At 45.4% G+C, this 25,416-nt stretch overlaps 1 protein-coding gene across 1 annotated transcript in view; it reads left to right on the forward strand.

The window, feature by feature from the left end:
- Window positions 1-25,416, forward strand: part of LOC119169104 (uncharacterized) — a 563,356-nt gene that overhangs the window by 459,037 nt on the left and 78,903 nt on the right. Inside the window, exon 8 of the mRNA XM_037420202.2 lies at window positions 8,881-9,025. Coding sequence (XP_037276099.2) covers window positions 8,881-9,025 — 145 coding nt within the window. The remainder of the gene's footprint in view (window positions 1-8,880; window positions 9,026-25,416) is intronic.

Raw genomic sequence — 25,416 nt, forward strand, 5'->3', positions numbered from 1 at the left:
CTTTCAACTTGCGAGGATTGAAGTGTTATGCCAAGGTGCTCCGAACATAATTGAATAACTTTCTGTTCGGATGAGAACCAGGACTCAGACGGTTCGTCAGGTAGGCCAAAGAAAAGCAGGTTAGAACGTCGTAACCTGTTCTCGGCATCTTCACATCGCGATTCAATAGCCTTTATTTTTTCGCATATGTTGACGCCGGAAATTTGTGACAAGGAAGTCGATGAACCATCATTTTGCTTTAAAGCCATAACGTCCACCTCCACGGCATGCATCCGGGAGGATATCTGCTTTAGTTCGTCATCAACAGATGTCTGCCAAAGTTTCAGGGCGCGCAGATCATTCAGTATTTCTTCTTGTCTGGAATCTATCCTCTGGACAGTGGCCAGGACGGTAGTTAGAACTTCGTTTGTGTTAGGACCGGGATTAGATTCAACGTCACCGGATAGCAATAAAAGCAGGCTATTGGTATACATGCGAAACCAATTCTTACAGCGTTCAAACATAAGGAACAGTTCACTTGGGCACGACACCATAAGAAAGCAACGATTGCTGCTGCGGGGACAGCAAGAGCGGTCTAAATAACTAACCTGTAAGAGCAGACAGGGTAAGCGCTCCATTCCGGAACCGGTGTCGTGCCCCAAGCAAGCCTCTTCGGGAAAATGCTTATATGCGGTGCCTCCCCCGAAGATAGTGGCGTTGATTATCGTAGTCGATGACCATGGTTGCTGGTGTAGGAACTGATGATTATCCACTCCTGGCGGTATCGTCGAATGCACTGGTATTTCCACGGAGCATGAAGTGACGCCGCACAGAAAGGCGGCATCAGGCAGCACGTCTGGAGTAGAAATCAGCAGGAAAGCCTGTAAGAGCAGACAGGGTAAGCGCTCCATTCCGGAACCGGTGTCGTGCCCCAAGCAAGCCTCTTCGGGAAAATGCTTATATGCGGTGCCTCCCCCGAAGATAGTGGCGTTGATTATCGTAGTCGATGACCATGGTTGCTGGTGTAGGAACTGATGATTATCCACTCCTGGCGGTATCGTCGAATGCACTGGTATTTCCACGGAGCATGAAGTGACGCCGCACAGAAAGGCGGCATCAGGCAGCACGTCTGGAGTAGAAATCAGCAGGAAAGCCTGTAAGAGCAGACAGGGTAAGCGCTCCATTCCGGAACCGGTGTCGTGCCCCACCCTTAATTTGCATGAGCCACCATTTCCCTTTAGGTCAAACTAAACTTGAATTGATTGATGCTACGTCTGACCACAAGATAAATTTGTGTGCCGTGCCTGTCCAGAAGACTACTGTTTTATCTCAACTACACATAGCTTACGCGGACTTCAGTATAGCAGATGACAGAGCTATATTAGACTCCTTATCTTTCGAATTCACAGGCTTCGAAGAATGTTCCATGAATCCCCTCACAGTTATCGAAGTTTCGTGGCACGAATTCGAACCGTTGCTTTTTCACTGCATCACCAAATACGTACCATTTGAAATTTCAAAAAAACAAGAATGAACAACCACTGCATTTCATCATTTACACCAAGCGCAAGGTCAAAAGTCTTGGAGAATCGATGAAGGTTGCACCTAAGTAACATTACTTTCGCTATTCAAGACATGAAGGCAAATATAAAGGCAGCCAAGTCAAACTTCTACAAAAACGCAATTTCAGGTTTCCTAAGAAGCTCACAGAACAAATTCCGTAGCTACCTCAAGCCGAAATTTTACCCGCATTTAACAGAAATCGCGCCAATTACCTAATGACTTGTTCTATTCTGTATTCATAATGGATGACGGGAATACATCTGTAAATGACGTCACCGGAAGCGCAATCTATAGCCTCCTAACCGTCAAGGTAGCAGGAGTGTTGAACCGAAAGCTGAACACTAAGAAAGGATCGGGCCCAGATAAAATACCTAACACGGTTTCGGAACGGTACGCGAAATGGACTGCCAAGTACCTCTGTTTGTAATTATTAGGTCGTTATCTTCTGTACTCCCTAGCCATTGTAAAGCTGCAAAAGCTATTCCAGCAAATAAATCTGGCAGCAAAAACGACCCATCCAACAATAGGCAAATTTCGCTAACGAGCATCATTGCCAAACTTCTCGAACACATCATACTGAAACATATAACCACTTTTTTAGAAAGTAAGACAATATTGTCACCATATACCAGCACACGTTCTGTAGAGGGCTTTCCACTGTCACTCATTTGCTAGAACTTACACACCACATATCATAGGCCATCGATCAACAGAAGCAAATAGATCTCATCCTACTTGATTTTTCAAAAACGTTACATTCGGTAACACACAAGAAACGTATTGATAAATTTGAAATTACACTTGGCACTGGCCCTATAATTCACTGAATTTGTTACATTCTAACGAACCACGCCCAGTTTGTAGAAGCGCATGGACAGACTTGCCGTACAGCTCAGGAAACGTCAGGGGTACGCCAAGGAAGCGTTCTGGCTTTGACATAATTCGTAATTTTGATGAACTACCTACCATCAAAATTACCGGAAATATTAGACTTTTTGCCGACGACAGCATTATCAATCTCAATATCAAATGGCTCTAAATAATGTCCTAAAAACAGTGTCAGGCTGGTGTATTGCTTGGGAGAAGAATATTGTCACGGCTAAAGACCGTGGTTAAAAAAAGAGTAAAAAAATTGCTGTCCAATCAATTACTCAGAAAAAAATTAGGTCGAGCTGTTCGTACACCATTGATGGCACTCCGCTGTAGAGTGTTCAAGAACACAAATACCTCGAACTAACAATAACACATTACTTGAGATAAAAGTCTCATATAAACAACATAACATCTACTGCATTGAAACGGTTTTTCTTTCTTGGGAGGCACCTCTGACTAGTTCCACCCAATAAAAAAACCCTAGCCTACAAATCTTTTCTTTGGTCAGTCTTGGAGTACGGAAATGTGATCTGGCCCCCATACACAGAAGAACTAATCAAAAAACCAGAAGGCGTCCAGAGGAAAGCGCTGAGGTATATATATATTGATACGGGGCTTTCGTTTAAGTGGGGTAGAAGAAAAAGAAGTGAATGTGTTCTGTGACAGGCCTCACTGCTGCAACCATCTATCATCTCACCTGTACAATAAACATCTCTCACCTGTAACATAATTGGTGTAGAGTGCTGGGTAACGCCTTGGAGCACTGGACAAATACGCCTGAAGACACACCCATAGAGCTTCGCCGGAGCCGCAGACTCGCAAGGCTTCCGCCGCTACCAGTCATCCATGAACCCTGACGGTGAAATCCAACCAGTTGCGCTTAACACCTATGGACACTACTACAGGGAACCGCGCCCGTTCTCTGGGAAACATGGAGAGGACGTCAATGAATGGCTCAAGCACTATCGGCCGGTGAGTCTGTGGAACCACTGGGACACTACCGGCCAGCGCAACTACGTTCCACTTTTCTTGAGGGAACCGCGTTGGTGTGGTACGAGAATCATGAGGAAAGTTTGACCACATGGGCGAATTTTGTGGACGAAATCAAGAAGTATTTTGGAGATCCCACCCCGATAAAAAAGCGTGCTGAGCCGACCCTGAGCCAACGTGCTCAAGTCCCTGGGGAGACATGAACGATGTATATTAAAGAAGTTCTCAAGCTTTGCTAGAGTGTGGACTAACTAAAGACTGATGAGGATAAGGTCGTGAATCTCCTTAAGGGAATTGCGGAAGATATCTTACTACTTTATAAAAAAGGATGACTTGCAGTTCGCCAATGACATCATTCAACATTGCCGAACATTTGAGGCCCTTGGATCTCGGCGCATTTCGGCAAAGTTTGGTAGACACCCCAACGTCACAACAGTCGCAAGCATCGACGTAGTCCCTCCACCCTGCGATCTGGCGTCAACAATACAAGGAATAGTGCACGAAGAACTCGATCAGCGGGACGCTGCTGCACCGTCAATAGCACATGGCCATGGTTCTTATATGCCATGCGGCCCCCCGCCTTCGTCCATCAACGCTGTGGGCCTGGTCGACTCAAGGACGCCGGTACAGTTGTGCCGTCATGCCCATATGTATGATCCGTGAAACGACTCCGTGCAAAGGTCACCCCCCGATAGGGCAGCGTGGCAAGATTATCCCGCTGACCATCTTCAGCAGCGAGTGGGACGTGAAGCACCTGTGAGCTTTTACTGCGGCGTTCGTGCACATATAGCCCGCTTCTGCTCAGAGCGGCATCGGTCACCTCTGCCGCAGTATCAACGACCCCCGGCATCCTCACGACGCGCAAGTACTCGGAGAGACTATTGCTGGCCACCCAACGGCTACAACCAAACCGACTTCCAACAGACCTTCCGCTGCGATTCGCCGGTTTCTGTGCGGAGTGTGAAGCCACCAGCCTCCACCCGCCAGCATTGGTCACCATCACCCGGTCGTCGGTGTCTCACATCTTCTCCTTCGCCGGGAAACTAGACGCCGCGGCCGATAGAGGTAAGGTCACCGGAAATATTTCACTGCGTACAGAAATGCCTCCGCCAGTTTCCATGCTACAGAATAGTACAGAATAGGGTCAGTGTTCTTATAGATGATGTCCCCACGTCCGCATTAATCGACACAGGAGCAACTGTTTCCGTCATGAGCAGAGATTTCAAGACTCGTCCTGGCAAAAAAATTGGTGATGTGTTCTTGGGGAAGCCAGACAACGTTTCGTGCAGTGAGTGAAAAACCGTTGCACCCAGTGGGAGTTTGTGCGGCAACTGCTAGTTTCGGCGCTAAATTGTTTAGGGCAGATTTTGCTGTTATTAATTCTACTCATGACGTTATCCTGGGGATAGACTTTCTGAAAAAATGTAGAGCCATTGTGGATTGCGCAGCTGGCGAAGTTTTACTGTCTTGTTTTTGTGAAGGGCTCACGCGATGTACAGACTATCGCCGTCGTTGATGACATAGTCTTACCGGCCCAATTGATAGTTCAAGTGCCTGTGGATGTTTGTGGTATCACAGCAGATAACGTTGACGATATAGTTCACCCAATACAGCTGAACTATGCGAAGAAGGATGTGGTTGTGCCGCACTGCGTGATTTCTGCAAGTAGTGGCAAATCCTTGGTATGGGTGGTCAACTCCTCTTTAGAGCCGATTGTACTGTCTGGTGGAATAAGGCTGGCTGTGTTTGAGTTTGACGTTAGAAGCAACGTTAACATTGCAGTCATCAGCAACGACGGGAAAAAGGAAAATAAATCTGACGTGGCTTGTCCTAGTGATGACAAAAAAGCGACAAGCGTTAGTGCAGATCCTTTCCAACTATGCATTCGTTTTTGATTTCGCACTCAATAGCCGTAGAATTTCGGCACCACCATCACGCACTCGTCATGCGATTGATACTGGTTCCGCCCATCACATTCATCAGAGACCATACAGAGTATCTGCGTCGGAGCGTAAAGTTATTGCTGAGCAGGTGGAAGAAATGCTGTCTAAGAAAGTTATACAAGAGTCGTCTAGCCCCTGGGCAGCACCAGTTCTACGTGTAAAAAAGAAAGATGTGTCTTGGAGATTCTGTGTAGATTACCGGCGGCTCAACTCAGTTACAAAAAAGACGTATATCTGCTGCCCCGCATTGACGACGTTATCGATTGTGTACACTCTGCTTCGTACTTTTGTTCCGTAGACTTAAGATTGGGATATTGGCAATTCCCTATGCACTCTGCCGATAAAGAAAAAGCGGCTTTTATAACTCCAGATGGTTAATTTAAATTTAAAGTCATGCCATTTGGTCAATGTAACGCTCCAGCCACGTTTGAACGCTATATGAACACAGTTCTCCGAGGCTTAAAATGGGAAGTATGTCTTTGCTATCTTGATGACGTTGTAATTTTGGCCGCACGTTTGAAGAACACAATCGTCGACTTGATGTCGTTCTCACGTGTCTTGAGAAAGCAGCCCTTAGCTTGAATTCCGAAATGTGCAATTTTGTTGATCGTGAAACTCTAGTTCTTGGCCATCTCTTAGACAAGCACGGCGTTCCGCCTGATCCCCACAAAATCACCGCGGTCAGCACATTTCCTTAACCATGCTCACTACGAGGACTCCGAAGCTTCCCGGGCCTGTGTTCGTATTTTCGGCGATTTGTCTCAAGATTCGCCGATGCTTCTGAGTCTTTTAATCATTTTCTCAACAAAGACGTACCTTTCAAGGGGACGAAAGAGTGCGAGTCATCAATTTCGCAGCTGAAGCTTCTACCTACTTCTGGGCCTATTATTCGTCGTTTCGACGCGTCAGCCCTAACTGAGGTACACAGTGACGCAAGCGGAATCGGTATCCGCGCAGTATTAGTTCACCATCACGGCGCTGCCGAACATGTCATTGCCTACGTGAGCCATTCTATGAGTAAAGCTGAGCGCAATTACACTGTTACAGAGCAGGAATGTCTAGCAGCTGTCTTCGCCGTGCACAAGTTGTGCCCGTACAACTATAGCCGCCGATTCTCCATCGTCACAGACCACCACTCACTTTGTTGGCTCATTGGTCTACGAGATCCAACTGGTCGTCTTGCACGACGGGCGCTCCGTTTGCAAGAATATGACTTTTATGTTTGCTTCAAGAGTGGCCGCCGTCACGCGGACGCTAACTGCCTATCGCGGCTTCCCCTTCCCACGACTGAATGTGACGCCGACAATTCAGACGACTGTCTGGCCACTCTAGACTCAAGTTTTCCAGATTTGGAAGCGTTCTGTACAGAACAACGTCAAGACCAAAGTCTGGCTCCTTTTTTCTCACCTGCCGTCAATAATCCGCATCAGAGCCCATTCGTCATTAGGATGGCATTATCTACAAGCGAAAATTTGCTGCAAAAGGGGCCCGCCTACTTTTGGTTGTCCCCATATCATTGCTACCCAACGTGCTGCAAGCTATGCACGATGATCCAACATCTGGGCATATTAGGTTCGCCAAGACCTATCACCGCACATGACACATTGATACTAGCCCCGCATGCGTCAGGCAGCAGCTAAATACGTGACCAGCTGCGAACATTGTCAACGGTACAAGAGTCCAACAAGTGCACTGACAGGATTTCTCCATCCCATACCACTTTCACGCTTTCCCTTTCAGGTCGTCGGTATTGACTTGATGGGCTCTTTTCCACGATCTATCACTGGGAACCGCTGCATTGTAGTCTGTGTAGACGACCTGTGTAGACGTTATGCTGAAACCGCAGCGATCTCGGCCGCAACAGCCGATCACGTTTGTGACTTCACGCTACGCTACATCATCCTCCGGCATGGGTACCCTCGTGCCATCATCAGCGACCGTGGCCGGAAGTGACCATGACCGGAAGAGTTGATTCGCCGGTCTGCTTCCCAGTTTCGTCACGCCACTTCATACCATCCACAGATCTACGGTATGACCGAGCATGTTAGCAGGACGCTCATTAACATGCTCGCTATGTACGTTGATTCCAAGCTAAAAACTGGGACAATGTTTTATCGTTTATGACCTACGCCTACAACACTGCGCTAGAAGAGACCACCGGCCTTAGCCCGTTTTACCTTCTCTACATCCGTGAGCCACGTACTACCCTCGACACAATTTTCTTGTTTTCAGAGCAAGAAAACTCATCCCTTGCAGAGACACTCTGTCGCGCAGAGGAGGCACGGCGCATCGCGCGTCTCCAGACTTTCACAGCCCGAGACCGTTCAAAGGCTCGCTACGATAAGCGACGTCGACATGTGTCGTACAGCAAAGGTAGTATGTTGTGGCTGTAGACTCTATATCGCAAGGGTGGTTTGTATCAAAAGTTTCTGGCCCGATATACAGGTCACTTCGTCGTTTCGTCACACCTTAGTGACGTTACGTACGTGGTATCACGCCTCACATCTTCTGGACATCGCTCCAGGGAAAGTGACGTCGTACATGTCGCCCGGTTGAAGCCATACCACGCGCGACACTAACTCGCCCAGTGGGCATCGTCTGTAACGGGGGAAGTAATATGGGACTTTCGTTGAAGTGGGGTAGAGGAAAAATCGGTGAATGCGTTCTGTGTCAGGCCTGACTGCTGCATCAGGTATCTATCATCCCGCCTGTACAATAAACATCTCTCACCTGTAAAAATATATAAGTATAACAGAACAGACTTCCTCTGATTAACTCAAGAATGCCAAGACTCTAACACTACCGAGCCGATCAGTACTAGTCCGTTCGAAGCTTTTGTATTAGCTTCTGCATAAGCAAATTAACATTAATGTTTCTAGATACATTTCCAGAAGTGAAACTCGGGTATCACGACATAAGCACACACAGACTTTCTAGTACCAGCTCCTTGGATGTATTCACTTTCTCGGTAGTAAAAAGCCTACTATCGTTGCAAACGTAACCAACCTGTGCTAAATAGAAGACGGTCCTGGTTTTCACCTATGCTTCTTTTCTGCTTCTTTCTTGGCGCATCATTCTGCAATTGGTAGTAATCTTATCGTTTATGTTCGTAACTTACAACTATCGATGTACGCTTTTTACCCTGACACCTCATATAAGTATACACCTGCGTGATACAAACACATCTGCGCACTGAATCTTGAAGCGATTCCTTCAAGTTCTAAAACAAAGGTTATTTAAGTAACCTTTTTCTTTAGAACTTGAAACAATCGCTTCAAGATTCAGTGCTAGTTGCCACATATTAAATGTCATACTATCTACACACCTTCAGTGTTCTATTTTGCACTAACACTCTCTCTCTCTCTCTCTGTATATATATATATATATATATATATAGTGAGAAAGAGGGAGAGAGAAACACCAATGTCTGCAATCTCTTTATTCTCTCTTTTGTAATTGTTCGTGCCTTTACTCTTATAATCCCTCAAAAAAATGAAGTATTTGTAAATAAGTAAATACACGATGTTCACAGGTCGTGGATCCAGTGTCTTACAAAAAGCTTGGTCTCAACCAAACTGGCGAGATCTGGTTCCGCGGACCAACAGTCATGCGTGGGTACTACAAGCATTCCGAAGAGACCACGGAGTTTTTCGACAGCGATGGCTGGGGAAAAACGGGTGCGTTCCAGTTTAGCTTTTTTTACCCCTTCTGTTGCCGTCTACATCGTAGGATGATCATCTCCCACTTTCGATAAGTCAATATCACGGCAATATGTTCATTTAGAGTGCAACTACTTACCTAGCTCACATTGTGTATATGCTGATATTTATGAAAACGGCTGAAGATTGACCATTGCGATCCATGATACAAAAAAAAACATTTAGCTTCAGGCGCAGTTCTTCAATTGGTCACCTAGAAATACGTTATTACGAGGCTTGCCTTTTATGTACACTGAGTCTTTAGGATTCCCTCTAACTAAAGGTTGCTTTTTACCAGGTTCTTTATTCTCAACGTATAGGTGTGCTCAAATTTTGTTCAAACGGAAGTGCCACATTTTGGGCTCAACGGCGAAGCCAGTTCTGCGATTGCATAAAACTAGAATATTATATGAAGTAAGGCTAGCAGTCAACTCCCGTTGCGTCGAAACTGGCGTAGCTCAACAAAAAACTGACGGCTATGTTCAGTGGGCTTTGGTTGACTCCAGTCTTGCGAATGACGTGTCCTAGGAACACAAATTCTTTACCGACAAAGCAGCACTTTTCTTGGCACTTTCCGGCCATTTCGAGCCCTGATATCACGAAACACAAGAAAAGCTAAAAAACTTCTAGTAAATGTCCAAAAAGGATAGTCCAAAAGTATATAAGAAGTCTTGTTGAGATGTTAGTTAAACCTAAGCAGCTTGAAAACCTACTGTAGCTGTGCTAAGGCCATGTTAATATACGGCTAGAAAACGTCTAGAAAGAATTAAAAAAAACATCTTTCTCGATTTTTAAAAAACACTTGTAAACGTTTACTATACTTATAATATTAAAAGTCTAGTAAACTTCTTTCCAAGATTTTAAAGGGTCTTTTGCTAGATCTTTTAACACCTTTTTTAGGCATTATTTTTATGCAAACTAGCTTGTTGAGCGTTTTTTGTGGTTAATTTGTTGCATCATGTCAGCGTTTTACAATCAGTGTATTTAGCTGTTCACTGGTGAGATAGACAAGTAAAGACAGCGATATAATTTGGCATCAAATTATTGCTGGCACTATTCCAACCAGCAAAATTAGTGTCATGTCTGTTGAAATAAAATGATTAGTGACTACTATCTATCAATACGATACTATGATTTGCTTGGAATCAAGACGGGCTTTAAACGTCCACTCATTATTATTTCTGGTGTTGACTGGAATGCATCATACTGCACATTCAAAAGTAAACGCTGAATTTCAACAAATCTTGTTGCATACTTGTAACCTTCATTACACATAACAATGACTGCAGACTTTGTCCCAAAACTTGTATGTTTCATAGTAACCATATTTATAGAAAGCAATTGAGGGGCTGGTCAGATACTTGGTCCAGAAACCTGCACACATAAAAAAGGCACAACCTATTTTCTTCGAGCAGACTTCTATCAGTGTAACAAAAATTAGCAGGCTGCCTTGGCAAACACATCATTGGCCCAGTAGCAAATATCTGAAAGTAGATAGTTTGTTACAACCAAAAAGCTGCAGCCGAACGATTGATTTTATTTTCACCCAGTGCGCTTAAATTAGCTATGTTAGAATGATGAGTAGTCGAAATTCATGGGTTTCACCACAAATCTGTGTTTAACAACCAAATTGTGGTTTTCGCAACCCCCCGACTTCTAATTCCATCCCAAAATGCTTGCACAAAATCACTGTGAAATAAGAAACGTTACAGTATTCCAGAATGCTTTCTGTAGTCATCATTAACAATGTTAAACATGGTTAGGCATCACGGTAATATATCACACATGGTTAGGTATAGGCAAAGATAGGTATGAATATTTATGACAGTAAAAAGTTCCTTGATTGCACTTACGGCATTAAATTCGAAAAGACAATTAAGAAAGGTTACAAAAACAATAAAACAAAATATTCAGTCAATATTACAGTGAAAATAAACCACTGATCTGCTACAGCCCTATTGCAATGAAAAAAGTTCAATTTTAAGTGACTAACTGCAGATTACACAAAACTTAAACATGACACAAAGCGTTAGGAAGCAGCAATGACAAACTCAAAGACGTTATTTGTGCTTTTAATAAAATTTAGCCCTTAGAACAGAAAACTGCCTTGCTATCAGTGCTTGCTATCACCATCCGGCAGTAAAAAGGTAACCATTATAATGCTTGTCTATGGCTTCAACCCATGGTCAGATTATATGCGGCACCCCAGGGAGTAGTAGTTGTGTTCTAGTGCTCACTGTCCTGTATGCATAATGATGCAAGCCACAACTAAACTTTCCAGCGGGATATCTGAGCACAGGCTTGCCAGAATTCTTTATACCTATGTAGAAGTGTGACTGGCTTAAATTTTTAATACGCGCATGGCCTGGCGATAGTTATAGCGCGAGAACAAAACGACAACACAGAGACAAGAAGGACACGAAAGACACGAGCGCTAGGACATGCGTGTCCTTCTTGTCTCTGCGTTGCCCTTTTGTTCTCGCGCTATAACTATCATCATGCCATACCTCAGAGCCCAAGCTGCCACACTTCTAAGCTGCACGGACGCCTGCAGCGCTCAATAATAAGTTCACCATTGAATCTTATTCAAGGGCAAAGATGACAGTGATAATTTTTGTTGGACATTGTGTTCCCCTGAACACATTAGCTATCTGCAAAGGTGGCTTTACACACACAACTTACAGCACTGACTTTGTTAAAGAAAAACAAAAGGCTTAATATTGAACGTCTCGAACATGCGAGCTACTTGAATACAGCAACCTGGTGCGTCAGTGAAGTTCCCCTTCTATTGGAAACAGAAGCCATGTGCAGCTGCTGTGGATTCAGTAGCCAACTTTTCCACAAGCCATCATTGATGACAGGCTTGTACGCAATTCTTTCACACTCAGTTCGTACGAGGTTCATGCATAGGCTGCGACGGAAACACCAAAGAAACAATTTAGTGACATGAGTGACATGTGTCTCTTAGCAAAACTGAATTTGTCAGTATATTTAAAATGATTTGGAACAATGTGTCTTAAAACAAGCAGGGTGTGCAGAAACTACAGATATAACAAGCAAAACTTTCTTGGTATTCTCGGCGAACACAGTTGTAACTTTATGAAGGAAAATGCAATTTCTACAATGCAGATGTGTCAAAACAATGCTTACGTGCCCTAAGCGTGATCAATGCCTACAGCTAACTAACGCCCCAGAATTAATAAACAAATATAGTGGTCACTCGCGAGCAGGGCCCCCCTCCAACACCACTGCTGACAAAAGCGGACAGTCGCCACAACTCTGTTCAAATCTGCCGCCGAATTCCCACTGAGCATGCATGCTTCACACTTCACACAAAAGAAAAAACTTGTCCGCGCTTCCATTTGTCCGCACAACTTTGCCTTTACACTGCTGAAATACTGCAGAAAAATTGGGTGCCCACGTAAACAAACGCTCTCTCATCGTGCACATGGTAGGAAAAACGTGGTGAATGCAATGACAACAAAGCGCCGACAGCAGCATTGTGGTACATACCTGGTGAGTGCTCCACAATACAAAGCCTTACGTATTCGCTTGAGTATAGCACATCTTCGTAATCAGCAGCACTGGAAGAACACAAAACAGGAACGCAAAGCGCAAGGACACATTTAAAACATGAGAGAAATTGACTCAAACCCGCTCGATAGGCGACTGAGCGGCGGGTAAACACGCCCAAAAAAAGGAAAATTCTTCTAGCCACGCAGGCGCACGCTGCATTTGTGCAAGCTAATTTTTTATTGCTGGCTAGAGAGCTTAGTTACTGCATTTAAATATGTAAAAATTTGTAAAAATGGGTGCTACCTAATTATGTAAAGCGAATATTCTCTTGATATAAAAAAAGAAAGAAGTGTAGAAAACATCCTGCCAAAAAGAAGTTTCTTATCTTCTTTTTACTGAAACAGGGTATTGAACAAGCAGGAGTTCACTCGGCGAAGAAAAAAATCTATTTAGCGCAAGGGCTAACTGAATGCAAGGCTGTGATATCAGTGCGTCTTCTTTTTCTACACGAGCTCCGTGTCCGCGGCTCTCGTTACAATCACCACCGGGCGACGAGGGAGCCATCCTGGCGACCTAAGGACAGGTGTACACAGAAGGGTCATGTTGTGGCTTGAGCTGAGTAACGTGTACGATTTCTTGTCCCCGACGGCGCTTGTCCGGAGAGGCGTCCAGCGGCTCGACAAGGTAATTGACAGGGGATGTTTGGCGTACAACTCGATAGGGACCATGGTACTTGGACGAAAGCTTGTGGGAGGGTTCCTGAGGAGTAGAAGGAATCCATAGCCACACCAGTGAGTTAGGAACAAAGCTCATAAGCGTGGTTGACGTGTCGTTGCGAAGTTTTTGGCGCGTCTGGTCGTGTGACGTGAACGCATGGGCAAGCTTCCGACATTCTTCAGCGTGTGCTGCTGCTCGTAAAACGGTTGTTAACTCTGAAGGGTTTAGTCAATAAGGAAAAATAGTATCTATTGTGTATGATGGCTCGCGTTCATAAAGAAGGAAGAAAGGCGAAAATCTATTGGTGCTTTGCGTTGCAGTGTTGTATGCATATGCCACAAAAGGCAGTATGCTATCCCAATTTGACTGGTCGGATGAAGCGTTCATGGCCAGCATATCTCCAAGTGTACGTTTAAAATGCTCTGTCATCCCACTAGTTTGCGGGTGATAGGCTGTGGTAGTGCGGTGTATGATGCGACACTCGCTTAACAACGCTTTGATGGCATCGGAGAAAAAAAGGCGGGCGCGGTCGCTTAGTAAGTCCCGAGGTGCTCCATGCCTTAAAAGCAGGCTTTGCAGTATAAAACATGCAACGTGTTTTGCGGCAGCAGAAGGTAAAGTAGCTGTTCCAGCGTACCGCGTTAGGCGGTCTATAGTGACAATGTACCAGCGGTTGCTACTCGAAGTATAGGGAATCGGACCGTGAAGGTTGATTCCGACACGATCAAAAAGGAATGTTGGACATGGCGACGGCTGCAAGGGACCAGTGGTATGTTGAGTGGGCATCTTGCGTCGCTGGCACGTAGGGCAGGACCTTACGTAATGGTGAACGAAACAGTACTTAACGCACCAGTAGTACCGCAGCTGCAAGCGAGTGTAAGTTCTTAACACACCGGCGTGGCCACACTGCGGATCATCGTGGAACGTGGCGCAGATGTCAGAGCGGGGATGTCGGGGATGGACAGCAACCACTTACGGCTGATCGAGCCGTAGTTTCGGCGGTGAAGCAGGTTATCCCGAACAGCAGAGTGTTGTCCTTGACGGCGAAGCACCCTGGAAACTGGACCGAGCGTCCGGTTTGAAAGAAAGTCCAAAAGGAAAGAAATCCAAGCGTCTTTGCGTTGTTCAGAAGGCATGTCCGAAATGCTGATGGCCAAGGCAGCACTGGAGGAGATAGGTGAGAAGACAGGCTCTGAAGCCAACGGCGAGCGTGACAGGGCATCGGTGACGGAATTCTTCCAGCCATAACGGTAGATAACATAGATATCGAGCTTCTGTAGTCGCGATGTCCAACGAGCGAGCCGGCCATTCGGTTGTTTTAAGGAAGATAACCAGTAAAGCGCATGGTGGTCTGTCACAATATCAAACAGATGTTCATATAAATAAGGCCCAATTTTTCCGATTTCCAAAATTATTGCGAGGCCTTTCTTTTGAGTGACACTGTAATTCTTCTCGGCTTTACTGAGGGTGCGGCTGGCATAGGCGACTACGTACTCGTCAAAGCCATCCTTGCATTGGGCTAGTATGGCTCCTAGCCCTACACCACTAGCGTTCGTATGAAGCTCCATTGGTGCAGATGGATCGAAACGTCGAAGTATGGGAGGAGTAATGAGCAGTCGTCGGAGTTCCTCAAATGCATCATCGCACGCCTGCGAGCAGGCTGATAAATCAGAACTTCCGGCGAAATTGCGGACGTACCACCGGAAGTACGAAGATAGCCCGATGAAACTTCGGAGCTCTTTTATGGTAATTGGTTTTGGGAACGCTGCGACTGCATTAAATTTTGTAGGTTCCGAAAGAATGCCGTCCTTTAAACAACATGGCCGAGGATTACAAGCTTGCGAGCGCTGAAGTGGCATTTCTACAAGTTTGGTTGAAGTCCCACCGTGGAAAGGCACGTAAGAACTTGCTCGATGCGGCTGAGGTGGGTCGCAATGTCGCTGGAAAATACCACAATATCGTCCAAATAACAGAGGCACGTTTTTTTTATTTCAAACCTCGCAGTATGGTACCCATCATCCTTCTGAAAAGAGCAGGCGCGTTGCAGAGGCCAAAGGGCATCACGGTGAATTAGTATATACCATCCGTTGTTACAAAGACTACCTTCGGGTGATCACCCTCTGTCATGGGCACCTGCCAGTAGCCGAAGCCTAAATCTAACAAAGAAAAGAACTCTGCTCCTTGTAGGCAGTCCAAAGCATCGTCGATGCGAGGCAGAGGGTACTCATCTTTGCGCGTTATCTTGTTCAGTTGGCGGTAGTCAGCGTGAAACCGAATGGATCCGTCTTTTTTCTTCACTAAAACAACCGGGGAAGCCCAGGGACTGTTGGAGGGCTCGATGATGCCACGTTTCAACATGTTGTCTACTTGTTCGTCGTTGGCACGGCGTTCAGCAGATTACAAACGGTACGGACGCTGTCTTAGCGGGGCTTGATGACCAGTATCAATATGGTGAACGACTGCAGAGGTTCGGCGTAAACCTGACTGGTCACCATCAAATGAAGAGCGAAAACGGAGTAGAAGATTTATAATCTCTTGGCGCTGAGTTGGTGTGAGCTCAGAGTCGATGGAATCCGATGTCCAGAACTTTATTAAGCGCGTTGGTAGGAGTGACAGGACAAATTGGAAGCGAAACCGTAGAACCGGGTATAGTAGCTGAAAGAATGAACTCGCAAGGTTCGTAGCTTCTAAGGCATACTCCCCGAAGTAGGGATGACGGGCTGTCCGAGGAATTTCACACACAAATAACAGCGTAGCCGTTGCGAAAAACGATGACGGCAAACAGAAGCATGAAATTTCGACGGCACGCATATGTGACCGATCGCATAAACAACACAGGCAATTTCGGGGGAGAGGCACACGACACCGGGACAACAACAGCTGAGAAAGGCGCATTAGCAACGTCACAAGCAGCAAACACTCTACACGAAGTGTATTTGTCGCAGTCATAGCACGGCACAGATAACACGAGTTCGGAACGAGCACAGTCGACCAAAGCAGAATTTGACGACAGAGAGTCCCATAGAAGGATAACGTCATGTGAAAAACGGAATAAAACTACAAATGCGATGACGTACATCCCACCTTGAATGACAACTCGTGCAGTGCACAAAGCTGAAGGCTGAACATGGTGGGACGTAGCTGTCTGCAAAGATAGAACGGTAAGTTTCGTGGTCACTTTCTTCAAGTTTCGGCACAGTTTCTCGCTAATTACAGATACGGCAGCTCCAGTGTCAACAAGTCCGTGCACCTTAATATCATCAATATAAAGTTCGATTTCGTTCGGGGGACAGCAGTTAGGTCTTGAAATTTTCGCTGTCAACGCAGTTCTCGCCTCCGGAACTGTGCCCGTCAATTTTCCCCTCGCGGTAGGCTGTTGCGACGTAACATTGCAGAAATAGATCTGCGACGAGAAGAAGAAGAACGGCTTGAGCCGAATGGGCAGCGACCGGGACGTACATCGAGAGGTGGATCGGCAGGAAAGGGATATCGCGGCTGAGTGTGTTTGTAGTGGGAGACCCCTGCAATGTTATGAGAATGGAAGCTACGACGGCTGTAGTGACCAGCTATGTGGCCTGGGATGCCACAGGAAAAACATATTGGCAGATTATCCGGAGTGTCACATTGGCTGACGGTAGGGGCACTTGTCGCTGAATGAGGTACCGGAAACGCTTGTGCAGACGGCGTCGTCATATAAACGTTCCGAGATGTTTCGTATACAACCGGAGACGGGTCAGTACAGGCGGGCAGGTGGCGTATAGACGAATAAACGTAGCGAGTTGCTTCGCAGATAGCCGGAGACGATGAAGCATGTGGCCGAGCAACAGCGGCTGCATGCTCTGCATGCGGTTAGTGGTGCGGTAACAGATGGTGGAGCTTGAGCTGGCAGCAACGCTTCGGCAACTTGCGATTCAATAACTTGGCGAAGTGAAGGCGACTAGGGTGCCATCGGCTTGGTAGCTCTGGTGATTATAGATAGCTGCAAGGCGACCTCCTCGCGCGTGAATTGCTTTACGAGTGGCATCAACGAAGAGTGGTCGGCGCTGTCATGGTTATAGTCGAGGGATGAAATGTCCGCCGTGTCAGGGGCAGCGCAACATGTGGAAGCGCGCTGCCTACGCAGCTCATCATAGCTTTGGCAGAGCTGAATAACCTCGGCGACCGCCTGGGGACTCTTCGCAGCAAGCATCTGAAATGCACTATCGTCGATTCCTTTCATGATATTTTTTATCTTGCCTGCCTCATCCAGAGTCGAGTTGACGAGCTTGCAGAGGAAGAGCACATCTTCGATGTAGCTCGTGATTGTCTCATCTGTTCTCTGTACTCTGCCACGCAAGCGCTGTTCAGCATGAAGGGGGTGGACAGCAGGATGGCCGAAGAATTCCGAGAGGGTTTTTGCCAATTCCGACCTGGTACTGAAATCACTTTGATGATTCCTGTACTATAGTTTCGCCACGTCGGTCACGTAAAAACTCACATTCGTGAGCTTATCGGCTGTGTTCCACTTATTGTACGCGCTCACTAGTTCATACTCAGCAATCCAGTTGTCCACATCCTGGTCATCTGTGCCACCAAATATGGGGGGATCACGCTGCCGGAGAGCGCCAGCGCAGAAGACAGGTATGGGTACGAGACCTGGAGCGGCGGCCTAAGACGGTCCCGGATCATTCATTGCAGAAGGTGGTTGTAGCGTACGGCTGCGAATTTCCAAGGTGAGGACCAGATATACCCAGCTCCTCCACCACTTGAAACGGGGTGTTGAACAAGCAGAAGTTCACTCGGCGAACAAAAGATTTATTTAGCGCAAGGGCTAACTGAATGCAAGCCTGTGATCCCAGTGCGTCTTCTTTCTCTACCCGAGCTCCGTGTTCACTGCTCTCGTTACAATACACACATACACACTCTCTCTATATGTATTTATAATTATCTGTCATAAATCACATTCTTTTTATGGAGAAGCCTTGAGTGCAAGCCAGGTAGACCCGGAAACAATGAAAGAGACCAACACTGACCCAAACAACTTTGTTCTTCGTGCAAGATGTATAGAGGCCCACCGTTTTTTCAAACGCTGTGATTTCGAACATTCCCATTCATTAGGACATCTCTGTGGCACCGCCACTTATCCCATTTAAGCACGGTAAACTTAGGACCGAGAATTCGGATGCCTCGCGGTGCACCGATCAGATTTTCCACACTCCAGCTGGCTAATCGAGTGCGGCATCGAAATGCCATGACCGGCCCGCATTGTTTTTGCAATAGTTTCATTAGGTAGCCATAACAGCTCAATTTGCAACCGAGCTTATTTTGAAAAGTATCTCAGCACGAAAACAAATGAGCAAGCACCCACACACCTGATGTTCACTGTGCCAACAACAAATATCTGGGTAAAAAAATGAGTTAAGTCTAAGATTCTATGAATGGGGCATGCCTATTGAGTTTCAAGACGTAGCTGCGTTCGAGGTAGTTTATTTTTCTCATTGTCACATGCACCGCTGATGCAGTAATGAATGCATCTGCGGCAATTTTAATTTTTCCCGCCAGTATGATTTTGTGCTCACACCTGCCCTTAGCCCTACCCTTGACAGTCACCTCCTTGAAAAGTGCATTGCAGCCACATGTTCTGCAATGCGCAGGAACGTGCACCCCATTATTTCGAGCAATCACTTAGGTTACGTGCCCTCCGAGTCTATCGTTTGGACATCAGCCTGTTTGGGCGATGTAAGCTGTACCACACCTGATTGGTAACCCTCGAGCGAAGCTATTGAGTGTACGCACCTGCAGCACACATGCCACATTCACAATTGCCTACACTGAGGCAACTTGACGCTGAGGTTTGGAACGATCATTCTCGCTTGTTTTTTCTTGTCCTAATGAGCGTATTTAGATACACCCTTCTTACCCATGCCATTTTTTTTCTTTTTCTGTCACATCCATTTCAGACTGGTTTAACTGGCATATATTTTTTTTAATTTTTGATCATCATAGTTAAAAAGTGGTTTCAGCCCATTTTATTTCCATTCCCTTTCAAGAGAGTTGGTCTTTCGAAATGGGTGGAAAAAGAGCACATAAGCTGCTTAAAACACCCTTATGAGCTTATTTCTGTTTACAGTGTAATCTTGTTCCGCTTTCATCAAATGAGCATGATCTAAGCCGTCATCGACACGTGAGCCACAAGGCCGTAGGCAGTTCTTTTTTTCGTTTGGGAGTGAGCGGGGGAGAGGGCACTTCTGGGATATGGGTGTTTTTCGTCGAGTCAGCCATAGCAAAAAAGAAAAACGGGAAGAAGGGGGAGGGGGGGGGGGGTCATGGGCCTGGTGTTGTGCCGCGACAAGGCTACGCCATCAGTCGACCCGTTTGGCTGATACAGGCTTCACCTTAGTTTTGCTTTTATTCTACGGAATTTGGCTGATGGATCTCTTCGACTCTTTCGAATGAAGAGTCCGGTGGCACGCACGATGCCAAGTACTGAATAACTCTATCAGAAATATAAAAAAACAAAGAAAGGGTAAGATGGAATTTTGCGATGATCAATCTGTAAACAGGACTTGTGTCGAGATTTGTCTTCCCCAAGGCTGAAACAGAAATGATTTTTCAGCGTTAGCGTGTCTACGCTTCGTACACTCTCCTCAATACATAAGTAACTATATGAAGATAATGCGAGCGAAAGGCATTGCGTCGACAGACCCTTTTGAAAAACTGGCCCATTCTCATCAAAATCGACGAGTCGCGAGAGGTTCGCGAATAACAGGCAAAGACAGTTTTTGCAACCATATGTGACGAGGTGTTTCCTAGGCGTAGGACCACCATGATATACTAACAAATGATTCAGCGCAGCAAAATATCACTTGGTCTGTTGATACACCCCTTCTTCAGGGGCCGGGAGTCACCACTCGAAAGAAGTGCGCTTCCATCAGCGACAACAACCACGCAAAATATTCTTGCATTGATTACAAGTATACACTTGGGTATATTACCACAAGTTTTAGCATTGTTATACGAACGAAATCCTGTATTCAAGTAATTCAGTCTAATTGTGTCTCTTTTTGTGGGCGCCTCCCTGAGAGTTAAATTACACTTCATGTGTTCTGATATTTTCGCCCTTAGATACCACTGAATCTGATTTTGGAGCACTGTGGGAAAACTGTCAAAGCAGACGCAAATTTTTCACAGAGTCGGAAATTAGTAATATATGCCCATAGCCCCTTCTGACTGCACTATCGGGACAGGCGGGCGCCGGGGCGCCGCGACCAGCCCGGCCGCCCGGCCACTGGTAGGTGTTCTGTGGCCCGGCGCGACCGTCGAGACGGCGCCTCGCCTCTCTGCCTCGCCTTCAGATGGAATGCGTTGCGTACGACAGTTTTGCATTCGAGAAATTGTGCGCATCTTCGGAGATGTTTTCCTTCCTCTGTGGGTCACGCTCACGCGAAGACTTTGTTGGCTCCGTGCCCCCACTGACGATTTCAGGGGGCTTCATTTATGAATCTGCAGACGTGGTTAACGTTCATTGGCAGTGTGCGTATGCAGGGTTATCGCGGACAGCCGAATGAAACGGTAATTAATGAGTTGCGTTATGTGTGTTTTGTACTAGCCCGCGTTATGTGAATGATAGAATAAATTATCAGGGGTGATCGAGCGCTTATTGCATATTGTGTATGCACTGTTGAAGGCATAATAAGCCGCCGAAAAGTGAAACGAGGGTAGAGATTAAAACGGCGATGCGAACAGGGTCCGATTACACTATCGCATACTATACTATTGACGGCAAAGCTCAACCGTCCTCCAATCTTTCCATTTTTTTTCTTAATGGGGCACTGAGAAGGCGAAGTTTGCACACAGCTTCGCGCTTGAGAGGTCATGAGATCACTTAAGGTTTTCGTTCAAGGCAACCTTCACTTGAGGGACAACGCAAAGATAGAAACTGCAAAATCGCTGCGCACAATGTGCGTAGCGCACACAATGTGCTTTCTCTCGCGGGCCATTTCAGCGCTTTTTTTTGTCACTTGCGCAGTGTATTTCTTTTTTCTGAACCGGCTCGCACGGCGATTTTCGTTAGAGGGCTTCTCAAGACCTTGTTTTACATGCATAATCAGCACGTTGCGTAGACTGAAGCGCAAGAGGTAAGTACAGCAAGAACGGTAGCTATAGGAACAGTCAGTTCAAAGTTATTCAGTCTAGAAAATTCAAATTACAATAAAATGGACGGCTACTTTCAACTCGAGTTTTGCGCGGTCACCTCGCCCCCCCCCCCCCCCAATCTGATGTAGGATGGCTCCCCCCAGTTTCCAAACTAACTGAAGGCTTTTACGTACAGGAAGCTTGCATGCCATAGTGCCCGTTATTTCCAACGTATTGAGGACGCCGTTGCGATGGTTACAAATATTTATCACACTCATAGTAACTCACTCTTGTTCCTACTCGTTGCTACTCACACTCACAGCAACTCACTCACCTTCGCAGTCAAGTCTACTCACACTCATGAGTACTCACCCACGTTCGTACTTACTCCTACTCACATTCATGAGCTTTCACTCACTCCTAATAACACTCATGAATACTCACTCACGTTCATACTAACGAATACTCACACTCATCAGTACTCACTCATGTTCAAACTCCTACTCCCACTCATGAGTACTCACTCACGTTCATACTCACTCCTACTCACACTCACAAGCCCTCACTCATTCCTACTCACAATGATGAATACTCACTCACGTTCATACTTACGGATACTCACACTGATGAGCACTCACTCACGTTCGTACTTACTCCTACTCACATTCATGAGCTTTCACTCACTCCTAATAACACTCATGAATACTCACTCACGTTCATATTAACGAATACTCACACTCATCAGTACTCACTCATGTTCAAACTCCTACTCCCACTCATGAGTACTCACTCACGTTCATACTCACTCCTACTCACACTCACAAGCCCTCACTCATTCCTACTCCCAATGATGAATACTCACTCACGTTCATACTTACGGATACTCACACTGATGAGTACTCACTCACGTTCAAATTCACATCTACTCGCACTCATGAGTACTCACTCGCGTTCATACTCACTCATACTCACACTCACAATACTCACTAACGTTCATACTCAATTCTACTCACGCTCAGAGTACTCACTCACATTCATACTCACTTATACTCACACTCAGAGTAGTCACTCACGTTCATACTTACTCCTATTCACAGTCAAAATACTCATTCACGTTCATACTCACTCCTACTCACACTCATGAGCACCCATTCACGTTCATACTCCCTTCTACTCACACTGAAAGTACTCATTCACGTCCACACTCACTCTTACTTATACTCATGAGTACTCACTCACGTTCTACTCACTCCTGCTCATACTCATCAGTACTCACTCATACTCACACTCACCATGTTCAAATGAGTATGAATGAGTGTGAGTGAGTGTACTCATGAGTGAGTATGCTGAGCTATGGGTACATGTGAAGCTAGCGGAACGGCCGCGAGCGCATCATGAGTGTAGCATGTAGTCATGTTGTTGAATGACATGCATCGCATGAATAATGCATCTCATGATTATCATGTTTGCACCAATCACATACCTTCGTCATCCATTCGCGTCGCGTAATACCGAATTCGGTGTATGTGAAGCTAGCGAGACGGCCACGAGCGCATCACGAGCGTGGCACGTTGTCATGCACTTGATAACACGCATCTCATGATTATCAAGTTTGCACTAGCCGTATACTTTCATCATGCATTCACGTCTCGTGACACCAAATTCGGTTTATGTGAAGCTAGTGAAACGACTGTGACGTTGCAATAAGCGTGGCGTGTTGTGATGGCTCATGACTTACCTGACATTCATGTCATGAGTGCCATGTTTGGGTCCCTAACTTGTGTTCGCCATGCAGTAATGTCATAATATGCCGATTTCGCAACATGTCAGGTGAACGAAACCACCGCAAAAGCTCTAAGACCATGAATTGTAAATCGTGACATTCATGACATACATGTCATGATATTCGTGTTATGACTAGTCAGTTATGCTCGTCATGAAGTCATGTCATGCAATACTAAATTCGGTATTGATACCATTACCAAAATGGCACGAGAGATAAAAGTCGTAAGCGGCTAGATAGATAGATAGATAGATAGATAGATAGATAGATAGATAGATAGATAGATAGATAGATAGATAGATAGATAGATAGATAGATAGATAGATAGATAGATAGATAGATAGACAGACAGACAGACAGACAGACAGACAGACAGACAGACAGACAGACAGACAGACAGATAGATAGATAGATTGATAGATAGATAGATAGATAGATAGATAGATAGATAGATAGATAGATAGATAGATAGATAGATAGATAGATAGATAGATAGATAGATAGATAGATAGATAGATAGATAGATAGATAGATAGATAGATAGATAGACAGACAGACAGACAGACAGACAGACAGACAGACAGACAGACAGACAGACAGACAGACAGATAGATAGATAGATAGATAGATAGATAGATAGATAGATAGATAGATAGATAGATAGATAGATAGATAGATAGATAGATAGATGGATAGATAGATAGATAGATAGATAGATAGATAGATAGATAGATAGATAGATAGATAGATAGATAGATAGATAGATAGATAGATAGATAGATAGATAGATAGATAGATAGATAGATAGATAGATAGATAGATAACTATGCAAAGAAGCGCTTCGCATTCAGAGAGCAACGGCAAAACATAGAAATTTGCATATACTATGCCTTGCTTCTCTATACCTAGCTCGTGTTCTCTACATCAGTGAATCGTAGGGACCTGAGAAGAGCATAACGAAGTCATGAAAACGGGAAATGAGTTTACACTACAATACGCATACAAAAAAACGAAGCCGCTTTGTGTACTTAACTTGTTCGAGCATTGTTTTCCTTAGGATGTGTAAAAGAATCATTCTGAACTACAAATTTACATCTTAAGATTTAAGTGGATATGTAGCGCTTGTGCTTGCGTGAAGTTTCATATGCATGAAGTTTTTAAAAATGCACTTGAAAGTGATGAAAATGGAGGAAAAACTAAAGACTCCACGAGATCCCAGTGACAAATTGAAACTAAAACAAAAACTTGTTTAGTTTGTCTTGGTGGCAACATCTTGTAGAATGCTGTGAAACTAATTCACGGGCGAAAAGAAAATGCTCTAACACGTGGCATTGAACCTATGATGGCGCGGTGATGTTGCGCCCCACAACTATGCCATTAATGCACTCGGCCACGAATTCCACCGAGCCGCCAGCGATAAGCAAGACTTTATCAATATACCACAAGAATTTGAAGGACTGCGTTGCAGAAAACGCGTTTGGGAACAATGGTATGCCGACTGCGGGACGTTGTGAACGCTGAGTGTCAATAGAACGCTGAGTGTCAGGACTACATACGGTGCAATAACTATTAGAAGACCCTGCTTAGCTTTACAGCAGTGAATGTTTTTGTCTAAAAAAAAACAGGCCACCTTTTTTGTCGTTTCCATAGACGCCTATTGTACGATCTTTATCTGTACTCGAAACGAAATTCAAGTTCACCCCAACATAATCGCTACAACCTTCTCGTCCATTTAGGTTCCCAGACGCAGTCTGGTGTCTGCGTTTTTCAACATTCAGCCTCTACAATCAATTACTAAAGAAACACTCACCCATTCCCATGAAAACGCGCTAGCTTCGAGCCGGGTCCACTAGGGTCGCTGGCTGTATAAACTGGATATGAACGCTCTCTTCACTGCCACAGAGAAGTTTCATTACCTACGATTATAATATCTGAAATGAGACGCTGCACCAGTAATTGCGGACCTTCTAACGACAGAAAGCTGCTACAACGACAGCATCAGCATGCTACGGAAGAGATTTGGGGAAAGACGCGCCTAGAGAAAGAATATTTTGCCGAGCTACGGATATTGAGCCCTGTCTGTTCATCAACTGACACCAAAGCGCTACGCAGCTTGTACGACCAAGTTCTCGTTAATATCTGAGGCCTAGAGACTTTGGGTGTGCACAAGTCGTCATTTTCGTCTTTGTTCTGCGACATCCTATTGCGTGCTTTTCCACGGGATATGCTCGTGCAGTAC

The sequence above is a fragment of the Rhipicephalus microplus genome, chromosome 2, assembly GCF_043290135.1.
Source record: "Rhipicephalus microplus isolate Deutch F79 chromosome 2, USDA_Rmic, whole genome shotgun sequence".
Taxonomy (NCBI): domain Eukaryota; kingdom Metazoa; phylum Arthropoda; class Arachnida; order Ixodida; family Ixodidae; genus Rhipicephalus; species Rhipicephalus microplus.